This window comes from Podarcis filfolensis, assembly GCF_964270895.1.
Source record: "Podarcis filfolensis genome assembly, chromosome: 8".
NCBI lineage: Eukaryota > Metazoa > Chordata > Lepidosauria > Squamata > Lacertidae > Podarcis > Podarcis filfolensis.
The window spans coordinates 40487168-40503537 of NC_139611.1; the positions used below are offsets into that span (position 1 = coordinate 40487168).

Below are 16370 nucleotides of genomic sequence, written 5' to 3' on the forward strand. Positions count from 1 at the left end.
TTGCTGAGGAGGAGAGAAGGGGTTGATGGAATACACCCTCTTCTGGACTTCAGGATGTGTGTGTGCACGCATGTAGGAGGGAGGGAGGGGATAGCAACAATTTTCATTGTCATTCCCTTTTTAGGAACCCAAAAGTATACAAGAACACCTAAAGATGGGGGTGGATGATGACAGGAGCCACTGGTTTGTTTTATAAAGTCTAAGTAAGTCCATGTTTGCAGAACAGACAATCAGTTTGCTTGTACATGTAATTGTTCAACTGATGAAAACAGGAGCCTTCCGTGGGTAGGGGTGTGTGCTCTTGGGTGGGGCCCAGAGCTTCTGTTCAAAATGCCTTGAGTTCCCACAGGCCCTGGAAGGTAAAGCCAGCAACCCTGATTGACATGGAGCTCGAAATTGCATCAGTGCCAAACCCTGAACTCGCTGCAGGAAGAACATATTGCCAGCCAGAAACAAAAAAACAAAAAACAGACCGAGCAAGAAGAAAGCCAGATTTTATGAGACATTGATTCACAAGTTAAGAAAATAAATCGCAGATCCTGTCAAACCTTACTCATCATGAGATAAGGACTTGTCAAAATGCAAGGGTGGCACCAGGGAGTTGGAAAACAGAGCACTCAGTCACACTTTTGGAAAAACCTCACCACGCTGCCCCACATTTCCCTGCCAGGGTGTTGTCACGAAGCCTCCCCGTCCTGCGTGACTCCCGCCAGGCGCCCATTGCTAGGCGGAGTAGAAATGCTTGAGAAGCTGCTTCTTGTCCACTTTGCCCATTTGGTTTCGCGGGATCTCCTCCACCACCAGCAGTTCAGAGGGGATGGTGTAAGGTGCCATGAACTCTCTGGGACACACAAGCACATGTTCTGGTTAAGAGACTGCTGCTGCAAATGTCCATCTCCTCTCTACTCCTGCCCAAGCGCTGAATCATGGCTTCCCTTGTGATACAGAGCTGGACAGGGACACTGGAAGGTGCCTAATAACAAATCAGACCCTTGATACATCTAGCTCAGTGTTATTTACTGGCAATGGTTGCCCAGTATTTCAGTGGTGAGTCTCTCCCAGTGCGGTATACCTGGAGATGCTGAGGATTGAGCATGGGACCTCCTGCATGCAAAGCAGTACCTTTCCCACAGAGCTACATCCCTTCTCCAAAATACTCTCAAGGAAAGGACTGTGCACCCCTCAGTATAAGAGTCAACAGATATAAACTATGCAAACATTTGAGCCTGGAAATAATCCAGTGAAGTCTTCCAGTCATTAAGAGCAGGGAGACACTGCCCTGTTCAACTTGGGCCAGGTGAAGTGCTCACGTTTCTACTTTCCCTCCCTACAAATATTCCGTATATACTAGAATACAGATCACTGTGTCATGAGGCCTATGGCCCTCTGACCAGAACAAGCAAGGACAGAAGTGTTCAATCTGGAATCAAAGCAAGAAGTGGGGCAGATGAAAAGAATGCACTTCTGTGCACAGTGCAAATTCCACTTCTGTCCTAATGGCCACTGGCATAGATGGGCAAAGGAAAGAGTCTCCTATAATAAACGTGTGAGCCTTCAAGGTGTTGCAAGACCTTTTATAGCTTTAAAAGGGGATTAGAGAAGGTTAAGGAGGAGGAGGAGGAAGTCTTTCAGCAGCTGTCAGCCATCATGGCAAATAAGAATTTTCATGTTCAGAGTCAGCGTACCACTGTTGTGGATGATCAAGGGCTGCTGTTTCTCTCATGCTTGTGAGCTTCCAGGGGAGGACATCTAGCTGACCACTGTAGGAAGCAGAACGCTGGACTAGAAGGCGATTTGGCCTCATCCAGCACAGCCCATGTTAGGCTCCTATGCAATCGGTTGTGCCTATTATGATGGAACGCTGTCCTTCAACCAGGAGGTTTAGATCAAGGGTGGCACAGGAGGAGCAGCAGCTGCTTGGTGGGCATTCTGTACCCACATATTGCTCTGGGTCACCCAGCCATGCACATGGATGCTTAAGGCTGAGTAACAACGTACCACAGTGGTGTGTGTGTGTGTGTGTGTGTGTGTGAGAGAGAGAGAGAGAGAGAGAGAGAAAGTGCCCAGACAAAGCACCTCCAAGAAGCAGAATGGATCACTTTTAATGGGTTCTCATCAATCCTTGCAATTAGATATGGCAGGAAGAGCAAATGACAAATTGTCAACATAAGCGCTAAGGAGCCTTGCAAACTCCCGGCCCTCCACACAAGCCCCCCTCCCATGTGCAACCCCCTCCCCCCATTCCTCTTGATCACAGGCATGCATGATGGGGAGGATGCCAAACAAGTTCAGCTTCTTATTAAAGCCCCACAAGGGGACTGTCTGAGCACGAAAGAAAGTCACCTTGCCCACTGCAAAGTGTGCGTGATCATATGCATGTGGAATGCTTTCCCTCACTAGACCACTGGCTGCAGGGCATGCCCTGCTCTGACGGGTACCTCGTGGGCACAGAGTCTGGAGTGACATGCCAAGCCCGCCCAGCATGTCAGGGCTCTTCTCCTCCCTCAGTGCCTCCACTGTTTTCAAACTAGCGATGCCTTTCTGCCATGTGGAGGAGGCCTCAAGCTCAGGACTGGCTTGTCACCGGGAGCAGATTGGAGGCGAAAGCCACAAAATGAATCACTCTGAAGAGGGACATGTGTCTCCTGCCAGAGAATGTGGCGGGGGGACGAAGGGAGGCAAGTGGCGTGGAAGATAAAGAGGAGAGACAGGACGAGCGGCAGTGGAAGAAGCCGGCAGGGGTGTGAGACCCGGGAGGCGGCGTGCGGAGAGAGCGAGAGCGGGCCAAGGACCCTTCCCGAGGTGCTCAAACGCTGTTGCTCCAGAGAGACGCATTGCATTCAGGCTGGATTTCTCCTCTCGCAGCCTGCCCTGCAATCTTGGCTGTGGGAGACAGGCAGGAAACTGAGGCACAAGGGCAAAGAGGGGAGATGTGCAAGGGGATAGCACTTGTTCCCCTGCTGCCACCACCCTAACAGCTCTGACTCGAGAAGTGATGGAAGTGAAGGAAGTTAAAGGCTTGATAACAGCTATGCTGGGCCCTCTGCGCTTGACGCGGCTGGTTTTCAGCTTTCGCGCCCTCTTACAGCCTTTATGCAACACACCTTATTCTCCCTGCGCAGCCTGCTGAAGAAGCTTTGGTAACACTGGTATACCATTCCCTCTTCTGGCCATCACTGGGCTGTTCTTTCTATTGAGGAGCTGGGCCTTTATACACAGATAATCTTTGCTTGGGAGAAGGAAGTGGGGCTGTATGTGAGCACACATGTTTGGTGGTGATGGGGAACCCACCTCCATAGCACAAGAAGCAGGAAATGACCAATAACCAACACTGCTGGGCTCATAATCAGCTCAACCAGTTTCCAGGGCCACACTTTCAGATGCCACATATACCAGTTCCTAGGAGAACGCTAACGTGGGCATGGTGTAGTGAGCACCCCAGGTTGGTTGCAGCGGAACTATGGGAAAGTAGGAACCTCATTTACACTGTCCGTCTGGCTCAGCACTGTCTATGCTGACTGTTGGTGGGTCTCTAGCGTTTCAGAGAGAAGAGGTCCTTCTGCATACAAAGCACATGCTCTGCCACTGAGCTACAGTCCTTCCCTAGGGAAGCAGAAGGCTAAACTAGATGGGCTTTTGGTATGACCCTTTAGGGGTCTTTCTATTTTGTTATGTTTTTAAAAAAATGTATGGGTGCTGTGCAAGTGCCCAGCTAGCCTCTCAAGTGTTATGCGAGGAAGCTGGCATGCAGGCAGGGGAGTGAGAGGCCAGGGCTCAAGGCCTCCACACCTCTGGATTTCTTTGTGAGTTTTCTTTGCTGTTTATTCAGAGCAACAGAGGCTAGCAAGAGTATTCCTCACATTTGCTAAATTGCAAACCTCCCACTGTGATTTTTGCAAATCCTGGGGACTGTTTAATTGGGCAGCTGTGCAGCCCTGGATGAAACAAGAATGCCTGTGGTTTGTGAATAGCACCAGTTTCACATACCCTCTAAAAAAGCATCCAATATGTTTTTGGGAGTGGGGGGTGGAGTAGCCACCTGGGACAAGGGAACCCTTATTCAATTTGTATTAGTTGAACTGATGAAAAATGGTGTGTGTATGTATTCTGCTTCTATCATTTCAGCACACCTTGGAGACTAGCTCTCTAATATAGGCCCAGCTTGGTAGCAGGGGAGGTCAAGAAAGCGCATAGGAATACCATTGCACACAAAAGATCTAGACCCATGTTTGTAGCCTCATGAGTCAGAAGGAATTAACTGTGTTGTTCCAGACCCATTGGCCTAGAGGGAAGTAGCAATAGATAGTCCAACAGCAGCCCAGCCTATACTTGAATAACATATACAGACTAAATAGCTAGGATGCAACCAGCAGCTTTATAGAACCAAGTGGACCCCTATTGGCTCCTGGTGTCACCTGACCCCCTCTACTAAACACTGATAGCTGCAGTGCCACCCTCTGGTCAGTGATGGCATTAAACTGCAACAGAGGACAACTGTCCCCTCTTGGCTAGATAATCGAAACACAGACTTCTACAACCAGATGAAAGTCTGATGTTCTGGACCACAACTCCTATTAGCTTCAGCCAGCAGAGTCATGGTCTTGCTGGCTGGAGCTGATGGGAATTATAGTACAAGATATCCAGCGGTCACCAGGTTGGAGAAGGCTGAAGTAGGAAATTCACATTGGAGTAAAGTAGAGAAATGAATGGCATTCTACCAGGATATTTACTTTTTCATTTACCTGCTGAATATATTTTCATTCTTACCGTAGGAAAAATATCTTAAAATGTTGGGAAGTTCGGAAACCAGCTTGTAAATAACCTTAGTTTGTATCCACTGGTTTGGCTACTGTTCATCCTGCATTTATTCATTTTACTTATTTAATATATTTATACCCCGCCTTTCTCCCAAGTAAGTATTCAACTGGAATAGACAATGGCCTGCCCTAGACCTTCCCATGACACCCCATACCCAGTGGGTGCTGCCATGTTACCTTGCCCATTCCTTCAGGTCCGTGAGAGACAGTGCCTGGCCCTCATGCAGCCTGACCACAGCGCTGATCTTCTGACCCCACGTCATGTCCGGGGCACCAATCACAGCCACATCTGGAGAGGGGGAAAGTGTGAAAGAGTCACACAGAGAAGGTGGGAAGAACTCCCTCCTACAAGAAATTCACCTGGCTCTGCCTTTACTTTGTCCAAACTTATTTTTGGTCTTTGTGTTAAACTTGGTGCCTGTTTCAGTTTGGTGGGCAGGCTGCTAGAACTGTTTTAATCTGAGATGACTTATTTAATTTATTCATTATGCTATTATTTATTTCAAAAAATTTATATACCACTTGATAGTAAAAAATCAAGGAAGATTTACAACCCTACTTTAAAACATATTAAAATTACCTAATTTGCAATAGCTGCACTATTTTCTCCCTCTTTCTTTAAACACTCTGCAATATTTTGCCTTAACTACAGCTCGTTAGCTGCCCTGAGTGCCATTTATGGGAGAATATGTCTCAGGTTCAGGTCCTGATGTCTTCAGGTAGGGCTGGGAAGGACCACCTAAAACCTCAGAGAGCCACTGCCAGATACTGTTTACAATCCTCCAAACTGTCTTTCTCAGTATACAGGGCAGTTTCGTTTGAGATGGTGGGAGAGAGAGAGAGATTGATAGTGTGTGTGCGAGTGAAGGAGGGTGGGTGGGTTTACCTGGAATGTGGAATGCCATTGGGGGACCTGTCAGACCTTGCTGCGCGTTGTAAAGCGCTAAGTACATGAACTGAACTATGTTAGCAAATCAATAAGTAGCTGCAGGGCGTGGCTAGGCTTTACCAGCAATGCTGGGGTGAGCCAGCAGGTGGCGCTCGACTTCCAGGGCACTGATTTTGTAGCCACCGCTTTTGATGATGTCAACTGAGGTCCGTCCTCTGATCCAGTAGGTGCCCTCCTTATACACAGCGGTGTCACCTGGAAAAAGAAAGGAGCTGGTAAGATGAGGCAGGTGACATTTCTAGGGGTGGAACAGCAGAGCGGAGATTGACACCTGAAAGCCACTAATAATGAAAGAGGAAGAGGTGTGGCAGCAATGGCAGAGAAGGCAAAGACAAGAGGCAATGGCTAGCGAGGGCAGCTAATAGGATGAAAAAAGGAGGGATAAAAATAAGAACGAATGGATGTTGTGCCTGTAATATATTAAAAGCATTTTAATACCAATTAAAAACAATGCATGTCTATGACAATGCACATACAATATTTGACTTATTATTTGCTGTACTGTAGTTATTTGTTCTGACCAATCAGGGATACCTCGAGTGAAACATATTTGGCTATGGTAAACATTGCTAACTTATTGGTTTCGTTTGTTTTCATTCTTTTATTTTATGACAGATTATGAGCCATACCTAGCAGTTTGTGGACACCTGGCTGCTCTAATTTGGAAACTTTTTTTTTATAGCAGCTGCTGATCCATACCAACTGGATGGCAGCACCATCACCAAGGAAGACATCACTTGCCAACTCTAAAGCCTGAGATGGTTGCATTGGGGAAATGTGCTCTTTAGGTACTTGGGTCTCAAGCCACAGGACTTTACACACTAGAACTAGCACTTTGAATTGGGGTTGGTAGCTCAATAGCAGCCAGTGAAGCTTCAGGACCAGTGTGACGCATGGGACCTCCATGTTCACAGCCAATATGCCACTGAGTACTTTCATGGCTTGCCTGTTGGGCTTCCTGGAAGAATCTGGTTGGCTGCTGTGGCAAAGAGGATGCTGGACTAGATGGATCTTAGGGTTCTCATCTAGAAAGGATTGGTTTGGTTAGATTAGATGAGCTTGACCAAAGGCTTACCATTGTCCTTTCCGCCATGAGGGAGTCCACCCTGGCCCTGACCAGGTTTCCTTTTGTGGCTTGTCTCCCAGATCCTTCTGCCTGCTCTCTCTCTTACCCTCCCCTCACATCCTCCAGGGCTCTGGGAAGCTGCAGCCTCCTAGGCAAGAGAAGCACAAGCCCCTCTCTCTTGCCTGTGCCATCCGCTGCCATTCTGAAATGTCAGCTGAACACAAGGCTGTTCTCTGAAACATCAGCCCAGCGGAGGGTCTGCCCTCTGCGGACTGGTCATAATGGTCCTCTTGCCTCAGCCTACAACTGGCTACAGCTTGTTGGCATTCGAGGTATGAGGCAGCAGAGAGAAATGGGATGAACTCACTAGGGCCAAATCTGCACAGTACATTTCAAGCATCATGTCACCATTTCAAACAGTCATGGCATCCCCCAAAGAATTCCAGGTGTACTTTGTTATGGGTGCTGTTAGGGGGCCCCTGCCACCCCTTCCCCAGCTACAATTCCCAGAGTGGTTTAACAATCAATCTCTCTTCATAGGGAACTCTGGGAACTGTAGCTCTTGGAGGGGAACAGGGGTTTCCTTACAATTCTCTGCACCCTCAACAAACCACAGCTCCCAGAATTCTTTGGGGGAAGCCATAGCTGTTTAAGGTAGTACAGTGGTACCTCAGGTTAAGTACTTAATTCGTTCCGGAGGTCCGTTCTTAACCTGAAACTGTTCTTAACCTGAAGCACCACTTTAGCTAATGGGGCCTCCCGCTGCCGCCGGAGCACGATTTCTGTTCTCATCCTGAAGCAAAGTTCTTAACCCGAGGTACTATTTCTGGGTTAGTGGTGTCTGTAACCTGAAGTGTCTGTAACCTGAAGCATATGTAACCCGAGGTACCACTGTATCATAATGCTTCAAATGTATGGTGTGGATGTGGTCTAAAACTCTAAATTGCCTTATACTGAGTTGCATCACTGGTTCATTTCACTCAGTATTATTTGACTGGCAGGGGCATTCCAGAGTCTCAGGCAGAATTCCTTCCCTGCCTTCCATTGCTTCCTCTGGAACTAAACTGGCTATCAGGAAAAGCTCCCAGACCACATAGTTGCATTTCTCCCTGCTGGTGCTCCTGTGGCAGCTGACTCAGAGCGCTCACTGCTGGCCTCCTTCACCCTGGGTGGGGGAAGGACCTGCCATGTAATTGATGTGCAGGACAAAAAGGGGTTGGATTGTGCTCATCTCCCCCTCATTATCTTAAGGGGAAGGAAGCTGTGGATGCAGCAGTGTTTCCAGAGTGGCTGTTTTAAAATTCTTGCAGGTTTTATTAAGAGTGCCTGAGATGGAATTTGCATATGAAGATGCAGAGGTGTCAAGTAGTATAGCTTTGTGAAGGAGAGGTGTAGAGATGGCAAGCGAAATCTTCTTCCAAGGAAGGGTTGGGGAGGTGGGCTAGAGTACTTTCCAACATCTTTCTATGCAAGGCATCTTTCTAGACAATTACAACAAAAATAGCATCTAAGCACTTGTAGCAATCTCTATTTTTATGAAGGCCTCCCAGAACAGAAGCTTCAACAGTGAGGTTGTGTAGTGAAGGTACTGGGGGATATTTAGTTCAATCCTCCTATTGAACTGCAGCGTTCAGTTAATTGCTTTGACCTTATTACTGGACTGAGCATAGCTGTGCAGATGCACCCCTGCACCTCTTCATTCTCCCCCAGTGCTGCTACATTTTACAGGCCTCTTGTCATTACACTGGTGACATGCCTCTTTGAACTTTTTACACCTGAAAATTTGTGGGTTGCTTTTTTAAAATCAAAACAAGAGAGGGAAAGGGCTGATGGCTTCTACATGATCATAGTAAAAGGCTCAATAGTGCCTAATGAATACCCTCTTTTTCTACCTAGTTCCTTGACTAGGTGCAATCCACATACACCTGCTATATTCTGTCAAATATATTCCTAGATGTACCAAGCTTCAACAAGCTGTGCAACAGGAGAAGTCACAAAGATTCCAGTGCAGGCCTGTGATATCATTGAAAGCAGATGTGATCTGCTGTTGCAACTTCCTTCCTTTAGAAACAACGACACTTTGAAAAGGGCTCCCCTCTCTGCTTCTTTGCACCTTCCACTCTAGGCTCCAAAGTGTTGGGCGGTAGGAGCTTCCCTGGAAGCGAGAGAATTCCAGGTCCCTCTTCGACTTCTGAGAATGTCTTCCTTTGCTTGACAGACTCTCCCAGGGAATTCCCAGCTGCCAGACTCTTTCAGTAGCACAGAGATCATTCACTTTGAGCAGGTACAGACAGAATGAGGCATCTTCCCTACTGGATTCCTTTGCAGAGGCCTGCTACTTGGAGAGCTCCCTTGCTCTCTGAACTAGCATGTTGACAGGATAAGGCTGGGCGTTTCAGCACAGAGACATCTCCCTTCCCACCCCCACCCCCTTTGGGGAAGGTCTCCTCTGAAGCAGTCAGAAGCAGAAGCAGATCTCTGTGCTCCTCTGGTGGCTTTCATCAGAGAGATATTGAAATTATCCCGCAAATGCAACTAATTAGTCTGAGAGGGGAACAGCTGGAGGGGCAGCTCGTGGAGGATGTGATGGGTGGAGAACAGACTCCTCAAGTCTTTCATGGCACCAAGTGAAGGGCATCCAGCGGTGTGCAAGATGCTTTGAACTGGAGAAACATTCTGGTTCTGTTGGCGGGTGGAGGTGGGGGAGGAGAAAGGGTTGTTCCTTTTGTCTTTGCCACCTCAAGCACCTGCCTGGGGGCAATGGTGACTAGTTCCCACTGGGACAGGTAGGGCAGAAGACAGGGAAACCAACAGTCAGAGGAACCAAAGAGGCTGCAACAATTAATTCTAGTTTTCTCCTCCTCTTCCTTGTGGAATTCTAAAAAAGGGCAATACTGAGACTGAGGAGGAGGAAGTTGATGGGCCCTGCCATCCCCTGGACTGGTTGGAAGAAAGAAGGCAGGCAGGTGGGGCAGGTTGAGGTCAAAGGGGCAGTGACCATTCATCCAAATGGATCAGCCTCCAGTGAAGAGCAAACCCTGGGCAGCAGGACAGTGCTCCAAAAGGGATCCTTTGCCGGGGTTATGCCAGCCTCCTGCTGGACTTGACAACAACCACGGCTGAAAACTGCCCCAGGAGGTGTTGGTGCCACACTCTGAAAATTCCAGTGCAGGGGCAGAGTCTCAGGGCTCACATATAACACAGAGAGAGCAGCAAAGCCCTTGGATAAAAGGCACTCTGTACAAAAGGAGGCTTGTGGAGAACAGGTGCGGGAGGGGATGCAGAATGACAAACAATTAGAGGGAAGGAGTAAGAGATTAATGACGGGATGGGAATCGGTTGTCCCCACAACAGCCATGCGAGGTGCAGAGTTTATGGCATGCAAGGGTCTGTGATGTGTGTACGTGTGTGTTACGGACATAAACCTCCCCACACTCCCCAAATGAAAGCTGCATCAATAGTTCCCCATCTGCTCACATATATCACACACTTCATTCCAGTTTATTAGCCGGAATAAATCATAAATATTTCATTATACATCAACGGTGCTCGACTCCGGGAAGGCACAATCCATCACCCCGATGCTCCCCGCGACCCGCCACCGCGCATTAAGCTTTCCAGTCTATTAAACAAGATTGATACAGTGTGCTGGGATGGACTGAGGGAATGTATTTATAGCACACTGGGGGAAAGGGAGGGCACCGAGAGCACGCAAGCAGCCTGGACAAGATGAAGCTCCCCTCAATGGTACGTGGGCCACGCAGCTGCAGGAGAAAGTGCAGCATCCATCAGGGGCCGAGTCTCCCAGGCACTCGTGAATGATTGCATCAGCCTGGTTTTCTCTAGTGCCATGTTAATTAAATTGTGGGGCACACAGGACACCCCCCTGACCTGTCAAGAGGCTGTCACCTCATGCTAAAAGAGAATATGGAAAAGAATTGGGGAGGGAGTGAGAATCCAGTGGACTTTCCCTCTCCCAGTCCAACAGATGTCTGGTCAACTTTTCCATCAAACAAAAGCCTGGCAGATTTTGTAACAATAATTTGAAATGAAATTGGTCCTATAGCAGGGAGGTTCTTCCTTGCATTTAATCTCCTTAGGGTTCAGAAAGCAACATCTTATTTATTAGTGGACAATGTGAACAGCCATAAGTAAATATGTAGGGCCCTGCTGGGTCAGCCAAAGACTCCATTACTCTGTTCTCCAAGTGGCCACCCAGATGCCCACGAGAAGCCTGCAAGCAGGATGTGAGATGCAACACTATATCTCACAGGAGCGTGTTCCATATTTTACCATGTGCTTTGTGAATAAGTCTTCCACCAGCTGCTTCTGATCCACAACCCTCTTGAATATCCACGAGACGTTTTTGCCTATGTCCTCTTTTGCCCTCCTCCAGTACCCCAGTTGAACTGTAACTCGAAATAAGACCCAGCAAGCCAAAAGTGAAACCAATGTTCACTGTGTCAAAAGCAGGGGACCATGTGATGTTGCATCTCCTGTTCCTGTGCATCCAAGTCCCGAGTTAAAATCCAAAATAAGTGAAGAGGAAGAGGGAAGAGAAAAACTGACAGATCTCTGCAGGTGACGACTATGCCTCAGAATAAGAAATTATATCACTCATCAATTTGCAAAGCTCCAGACCTCTGCAGGTGACACAATGCCTCAGACTAAGAAATTATACACCACTCATAAATTCACCAAGATCCATTTTAATACTAATCAGACTTCTTTGCTGTCCCCTGACTATCTCTGGGGCAGATTTTCACTCCCCTGGTGGTTCAAATCTTCCTTCTAATTGCTTAATGTACATTTCCTTTAAGATTAAATAACTTACTCCCACTCCTGTTCACAGTTCACCTCTACCCCTAATATGTCTAACTATGGATCCCCATCATAATTCCTGGCTCTGGGTGGATGACACAGTTTATATTTCATTTATGCAGGGCCAAATGTTTGCTGTAGAAGACAAAGAACCAGTATGGTATCTGCTTGGAGGGCTTGCAACCTATATTGCTGGACATGGCAGGGAAGAGAGAAGTGAGTTGGCAGGGAAGGAGATAAAAAAAAAACATTCAGGAAAGGCTTAGCTAGGCAAGCAAGTCTTCAGGGAGAGGGATGTAACTGAACTGGGAGTGCAGGGAAAACGAGAGATGAGGAATCCAGTTTCTTAAGAATTTGAACAACAACTTCTTCTTCCTCCTCCTCCTCCTCCTCCTCCTCCTCCTCCTCCTCTTCTTCTTCTTCTTCTTCTTCTTCTTCTTCTTCTTCTTCTTCGCAACTAATATCCTAGTCCTTCTTTAATAAAATTAACTCTGAGATTACTGTATGGAGGCAGAAAGATTCCTACATGCCCCAAGGAATGCAGCTCATTTTCAGTAACACCACTCTGAGAAAACAGCCAGTGTTACCAACTGGGGCTCTGATTCCTTCCTCCTTGAGGAGAAAAAGAAAAACTCTCAGGAGAGGATTTGACTTTCCAAATAATTCCTGATACCCCTATTCTCCTCTGAACTCTCGTCACCAGGAAGGACCATGAGGCCAGCCCCATTTTGGCCTGCATTCTGTCCTCAGACTCCTGCTCCAAATTCACCACCACGCTGCAGTCAAAGACTCCCAGAGCAAACAAGGTCCCTTTAAAGGTGAAAGCCTCATTCATTGTGGCAACAGAGCCAACACCCTGAAAGAAGCCAAAACCCTACTCAAGGCTCAGTCAGAGGAGACTAGTTGCTGGAGCAACATTCAAATATAGCTTGACTAGCTTCTAGTCCAAACTCCACTTGGAACTCTCCATGGTGCTGACCGTCTCCCTGCTCTGCATATCTTAGATAAGGGGTTCCCAGCTGTGGTCTGCTGAGATGTCCATGAGGGTAGTCTGTATACACACAAATAAAAACAACACAGCATCTAGCACCGTGCAATACAATGATTACAACAGGCATGAAAATCCACACAGATCCTTAGCAATTTTCAAGTGGTCCATTGTTGGGGGTGTGGTGGGAAACCCGGTCTTAAACCTGACTTTCCAGTTTGTCTGAACACGTATGTCAGAATCTGACTCCTGTCTGCTAATCAGCCTTGCTGGACTTTGACCCTGGCCTGACCAGACTCTGATCACCAGACTGTGGATCTCCTAGCTGTATCCCACCTAAGCAGCAGGCACTGCTGCCTGAAACATAACACACTGTAAGGAAAGTTTGGCTTGAGGTGGCTGCTAGAGATTCCCTCTACATCTCTTCCTATAGACTCTTGGTGTCTTCTGGATTCCTACTGCTGCAACGACTAATAAAGCATCAAAGGCTTCTGTGGGGAAAGGAGACAGGACAAAAGGACAGTCCAAACCTTCCTCAAAACCTTGCCATCTGCTTATTATCTATCAATACTTATAAAGAACTTGATTCTCCATTGTAGTCGTCCATCCTCTCGTAGTATCTAGGTTTCACCTTGCTGAGACTCACTTCTGGCCAGCAGGCTGCACAGAAGACACAGCCATTCACAGGTTCCCCCAGATTTTAGGCAAGACGAACTAGGCAGGATTATCAGCTAGGAGTGGGCATATTTTTTCCCCTTTCTTTGCGGTGTGGGGGGTGCATGTCACCTTTCTATAGGCTATGAGATATTGAATACCAATCACAATTGGCAGGTGGGACAGTAAGGCCTGTAGGTTTATTATGTATTTATTAAAATAAAGTTTATACTGCTTAACATAATAAAAATCTTGAGGCCAAAGACGGGGAACCTGCAACCTTTCAGATGTTTTTGGACAGAAAAAAGAGACACCTCTGACATATGTCCTGGTCACAGTTTTTCATTTATGAACTCTATCTAATCAATAAAGCTGTGACTGTATTTTAAACCCAAAGGCTGGTGTCCACCTCTTCTATGCCAACCACATATATTTATGAGTGCCCTGTTTTTCCTTCCATTTCTCACACTCTCCATGAGGAGAAGCTGTGCTCTGCTGCCCTTCCTGGATGTCAGGACTCCGTGGCCAGGAGAGAAGGAGTTAACCAGGGAAGCGGATCTCAGAAGCTCTCGCAATGGAGGACCCTGGAGCACACAGCATCCTGCCTGCCTGCAATGGAATTCTTGTCATGCTCCGAGCTCCGTGAGTTTGTTTGTATTCTGTGCACAGCAGCACAGAGCCTGCTGTCGGAGTCATGCTGCGAGAAAGGGCAAAGCCCTGCCGAGATGAAAGAATGCGAGGCGCTGGTAGAGCCTCCCCTGGCATTTACACCTTTAAAAAAGAACAACAGAAAGACAGAAAAGGAAACCCACTCAAGAGCTTCTCTCTCTTTTTTTTTTTTTGCAGAGAACTCTGCTAATAAGCTCTTCCTCAACAAGAGGCAGGATGGAGGCAAGCCAAGAGTTCTGGGAGAGGCTGCAGAGGAGCTCTCTCTCACACACCTGCTTCAGGTACCTAGGAGGCAGGAGCCTCAGCAAAGGTAGCCTTCCATTGACGAATGCCAAGCCACTCACTCCTACATCTCCATTTGGCTACTAACCACTAATAGTGCTGTTGAGGGACCTGCATGGCAAGCTCCCTGCGCAATAGGGTTTGGGCACACAAAAGTCAAGCTGGTAATTGAGGAAGTGGGCAAAGCAAGAATACCTGCCTTGAAGCACAGGTGGTTTTTTATAATGTGCCAGAGCCTTGATTCCTTGTTGTGCAGATCGTACTGGCCCTGTCACCTCTCCCTGAAGGCAGAAAGGACAGATCAGTCACTGGAATGTGCAGAAATCTCTGGTGTGTGTGTAGACTGCAGACCTTAAAATTAGATCAGGTGCAAATCTGGTATCCTAAAAGGATGGGCCTCCAAAGGGCTATACCTGCACTGGGTGTTTAATGCACCCCCATTGTTCAGCCTGGACACTGAGGTCCTCCTCCGAGGGTCTTCTGTGGGTTCCCTCACTGTGAGAAGTGAAGTTACAGGGAACCAGGCAGAGGGCCTTCTCGGTAGTAGCACCCTCCCTGTGGAACACCCTCCCTACATATAAGCAACTATCTGACTTTTAGAAGACATCTGAAGGCAGCCCTGTTTAGGGAAGTTTTTAATGTTTACGGTGTTTTTACTATTCTGCTGGGAACCGCCAAGAGCGGTTGAGGAAACCCAGCCAGATGGGTGGGGTATAAATAGTAAAATTATTATTTTTATTCTTAAGCGAGAGCTGACTGAACTGCCAACTACCCAACCCTCCTAGGAATGCTACATGGTGATTTGTCTCTTAGCTGTAGGGCAAAATATTTTACAATCCATCTCTCCACCCCCCATTAAGCCATATCCATCCATAGAGGCACATAGCCCTCTCTTCAGACTAGCTGTTGCTCCCCAGCAGCATACTGCCTCTAAACATGGTTCCACATGGCAAACTCATTCTCTGAAAGAAGCCTTATGCAGTCAAGATAGCACCATACAAGCACAAAAAGATTTACAGAAGTACATTTTTTTGGGCGGTGGGGGTCTCTAAGGAGAGGTGGGTAGGAGACCCAAAACATCCCAGGCCTGAACATACACAGGGGCCATGGAATGCTGGCTGACTTTTAGAACTTAAGGAAAGGAAGACTGAAAACAAGCAAAGAGGTGGAATGGAATGGACTATTCTGAAAGAAGACATGGCTGGCTGGCTAGCAGGCTGAAAAGGAGTACTTTGCATTGCAACATTCTGTTGCATGTCCCCCTTATGATGACTAACAGCCACCAAGAGATCCATCCTCTATTAATTTGTCTAATTCCCTTCAGAGCCACCTAAGCCAGTGGACAAGACCACATTTTGTGGCAGTGAGTTCCATAAATTAATTATGCAATGTACTCTGGGATGCAGATAATTTTGGGCAGTCCTGAAGTTCCAGCCATCTGATTTCATTGCATGACCCTGAGTTCTTGTATTATAAAATAAAAATGTTCCTCCCTGTCAACTTCCGTCAAGGTGCTGTGGAGAGTTTCTAGAGAAAAAAACAGGTCACCATAAATAGGAAACTTCCTTCCTTCCTTCCTTCCTTCCTTCCTTCCTTCCTTCCTTCCTTCCTTCCCTCCTTCCCTCCTTCCCTTTTTCTACTTTCTCTCACATTAGCATTTAAGTATTTATAGGCATCCCTGCAGATGGTGAAAAGGAAAAAAGAGAGTCTGCCATGCCACTCAGCAGCTTGAGAGGCTGAAGCTTGGCAAAAAGTAATTGCAATAACCAAGATGCTGGAGTTAAAACCCCTTTGCTCCGCTCCTGCCCTTTGCAGAACAGCTCCGGGATCAATTACACGTCTAGCTAAAGCAAGCAATAACTCTCTCCCCGCTACGCCCATGCAGTGACCTTCCCGTTGTCTCTCGTGAATGAGCAGGATTGTTAAATAGTCCACCAAGGTAGCAGCGGGTGGGCATAGTGGCAGCGGTGCAGAGGATTCCCTGCAAAAGGTGTCCAAGTAGCCCTTTTATTTAAAAATAGAGAAGCTTCCTTCTCAACCACTGTAAGCAAAGCGCTGCAGCCACCCTCCCTCCTCCCCCCCATTTCTGCTTCCATCACAATGCCATTAGTTCTGAGTAAATAT

At 47.3% G+C, this 16370-nt stretch overlaps 1 protein-coding gene across 6 annotated transcripts in view; it reads right to left on the reverse strand.

Annotated features, from left to right (window-relative positions):
* Positions 1-478: 478 nt before the first annotated feature.
* ACSF3 (acyl-CoA synthetase family member 3) overlaps positions 479-16370 on the reverse strand; it is a 69565-nt gene continuing 53673 nt past the window's right edge. For all 6 annotated transcript variants that reach the window (XR_014551283.1, XM_083626294.1, XM_083626290.1 and 3 more), the window contains 3 exons: positions 5827-5961; positions 4995-5106; positions 479-841 (listed from right to left, as the gene is read on the reverse strand). Coding sequence is in view for 5 of the 6 variants with exons in the window: in XM_083626294.1 (XP_083482420.1) it covers positions 724-841; positions 4995-5106; positions 5827-5961 (365 nt within the window). In the remaining variant the exon portion in view is untranslated. The remainder of the gene's footprint in view (positions 842-4994; positions 5107-5826; positions 5962-16370) is intronic.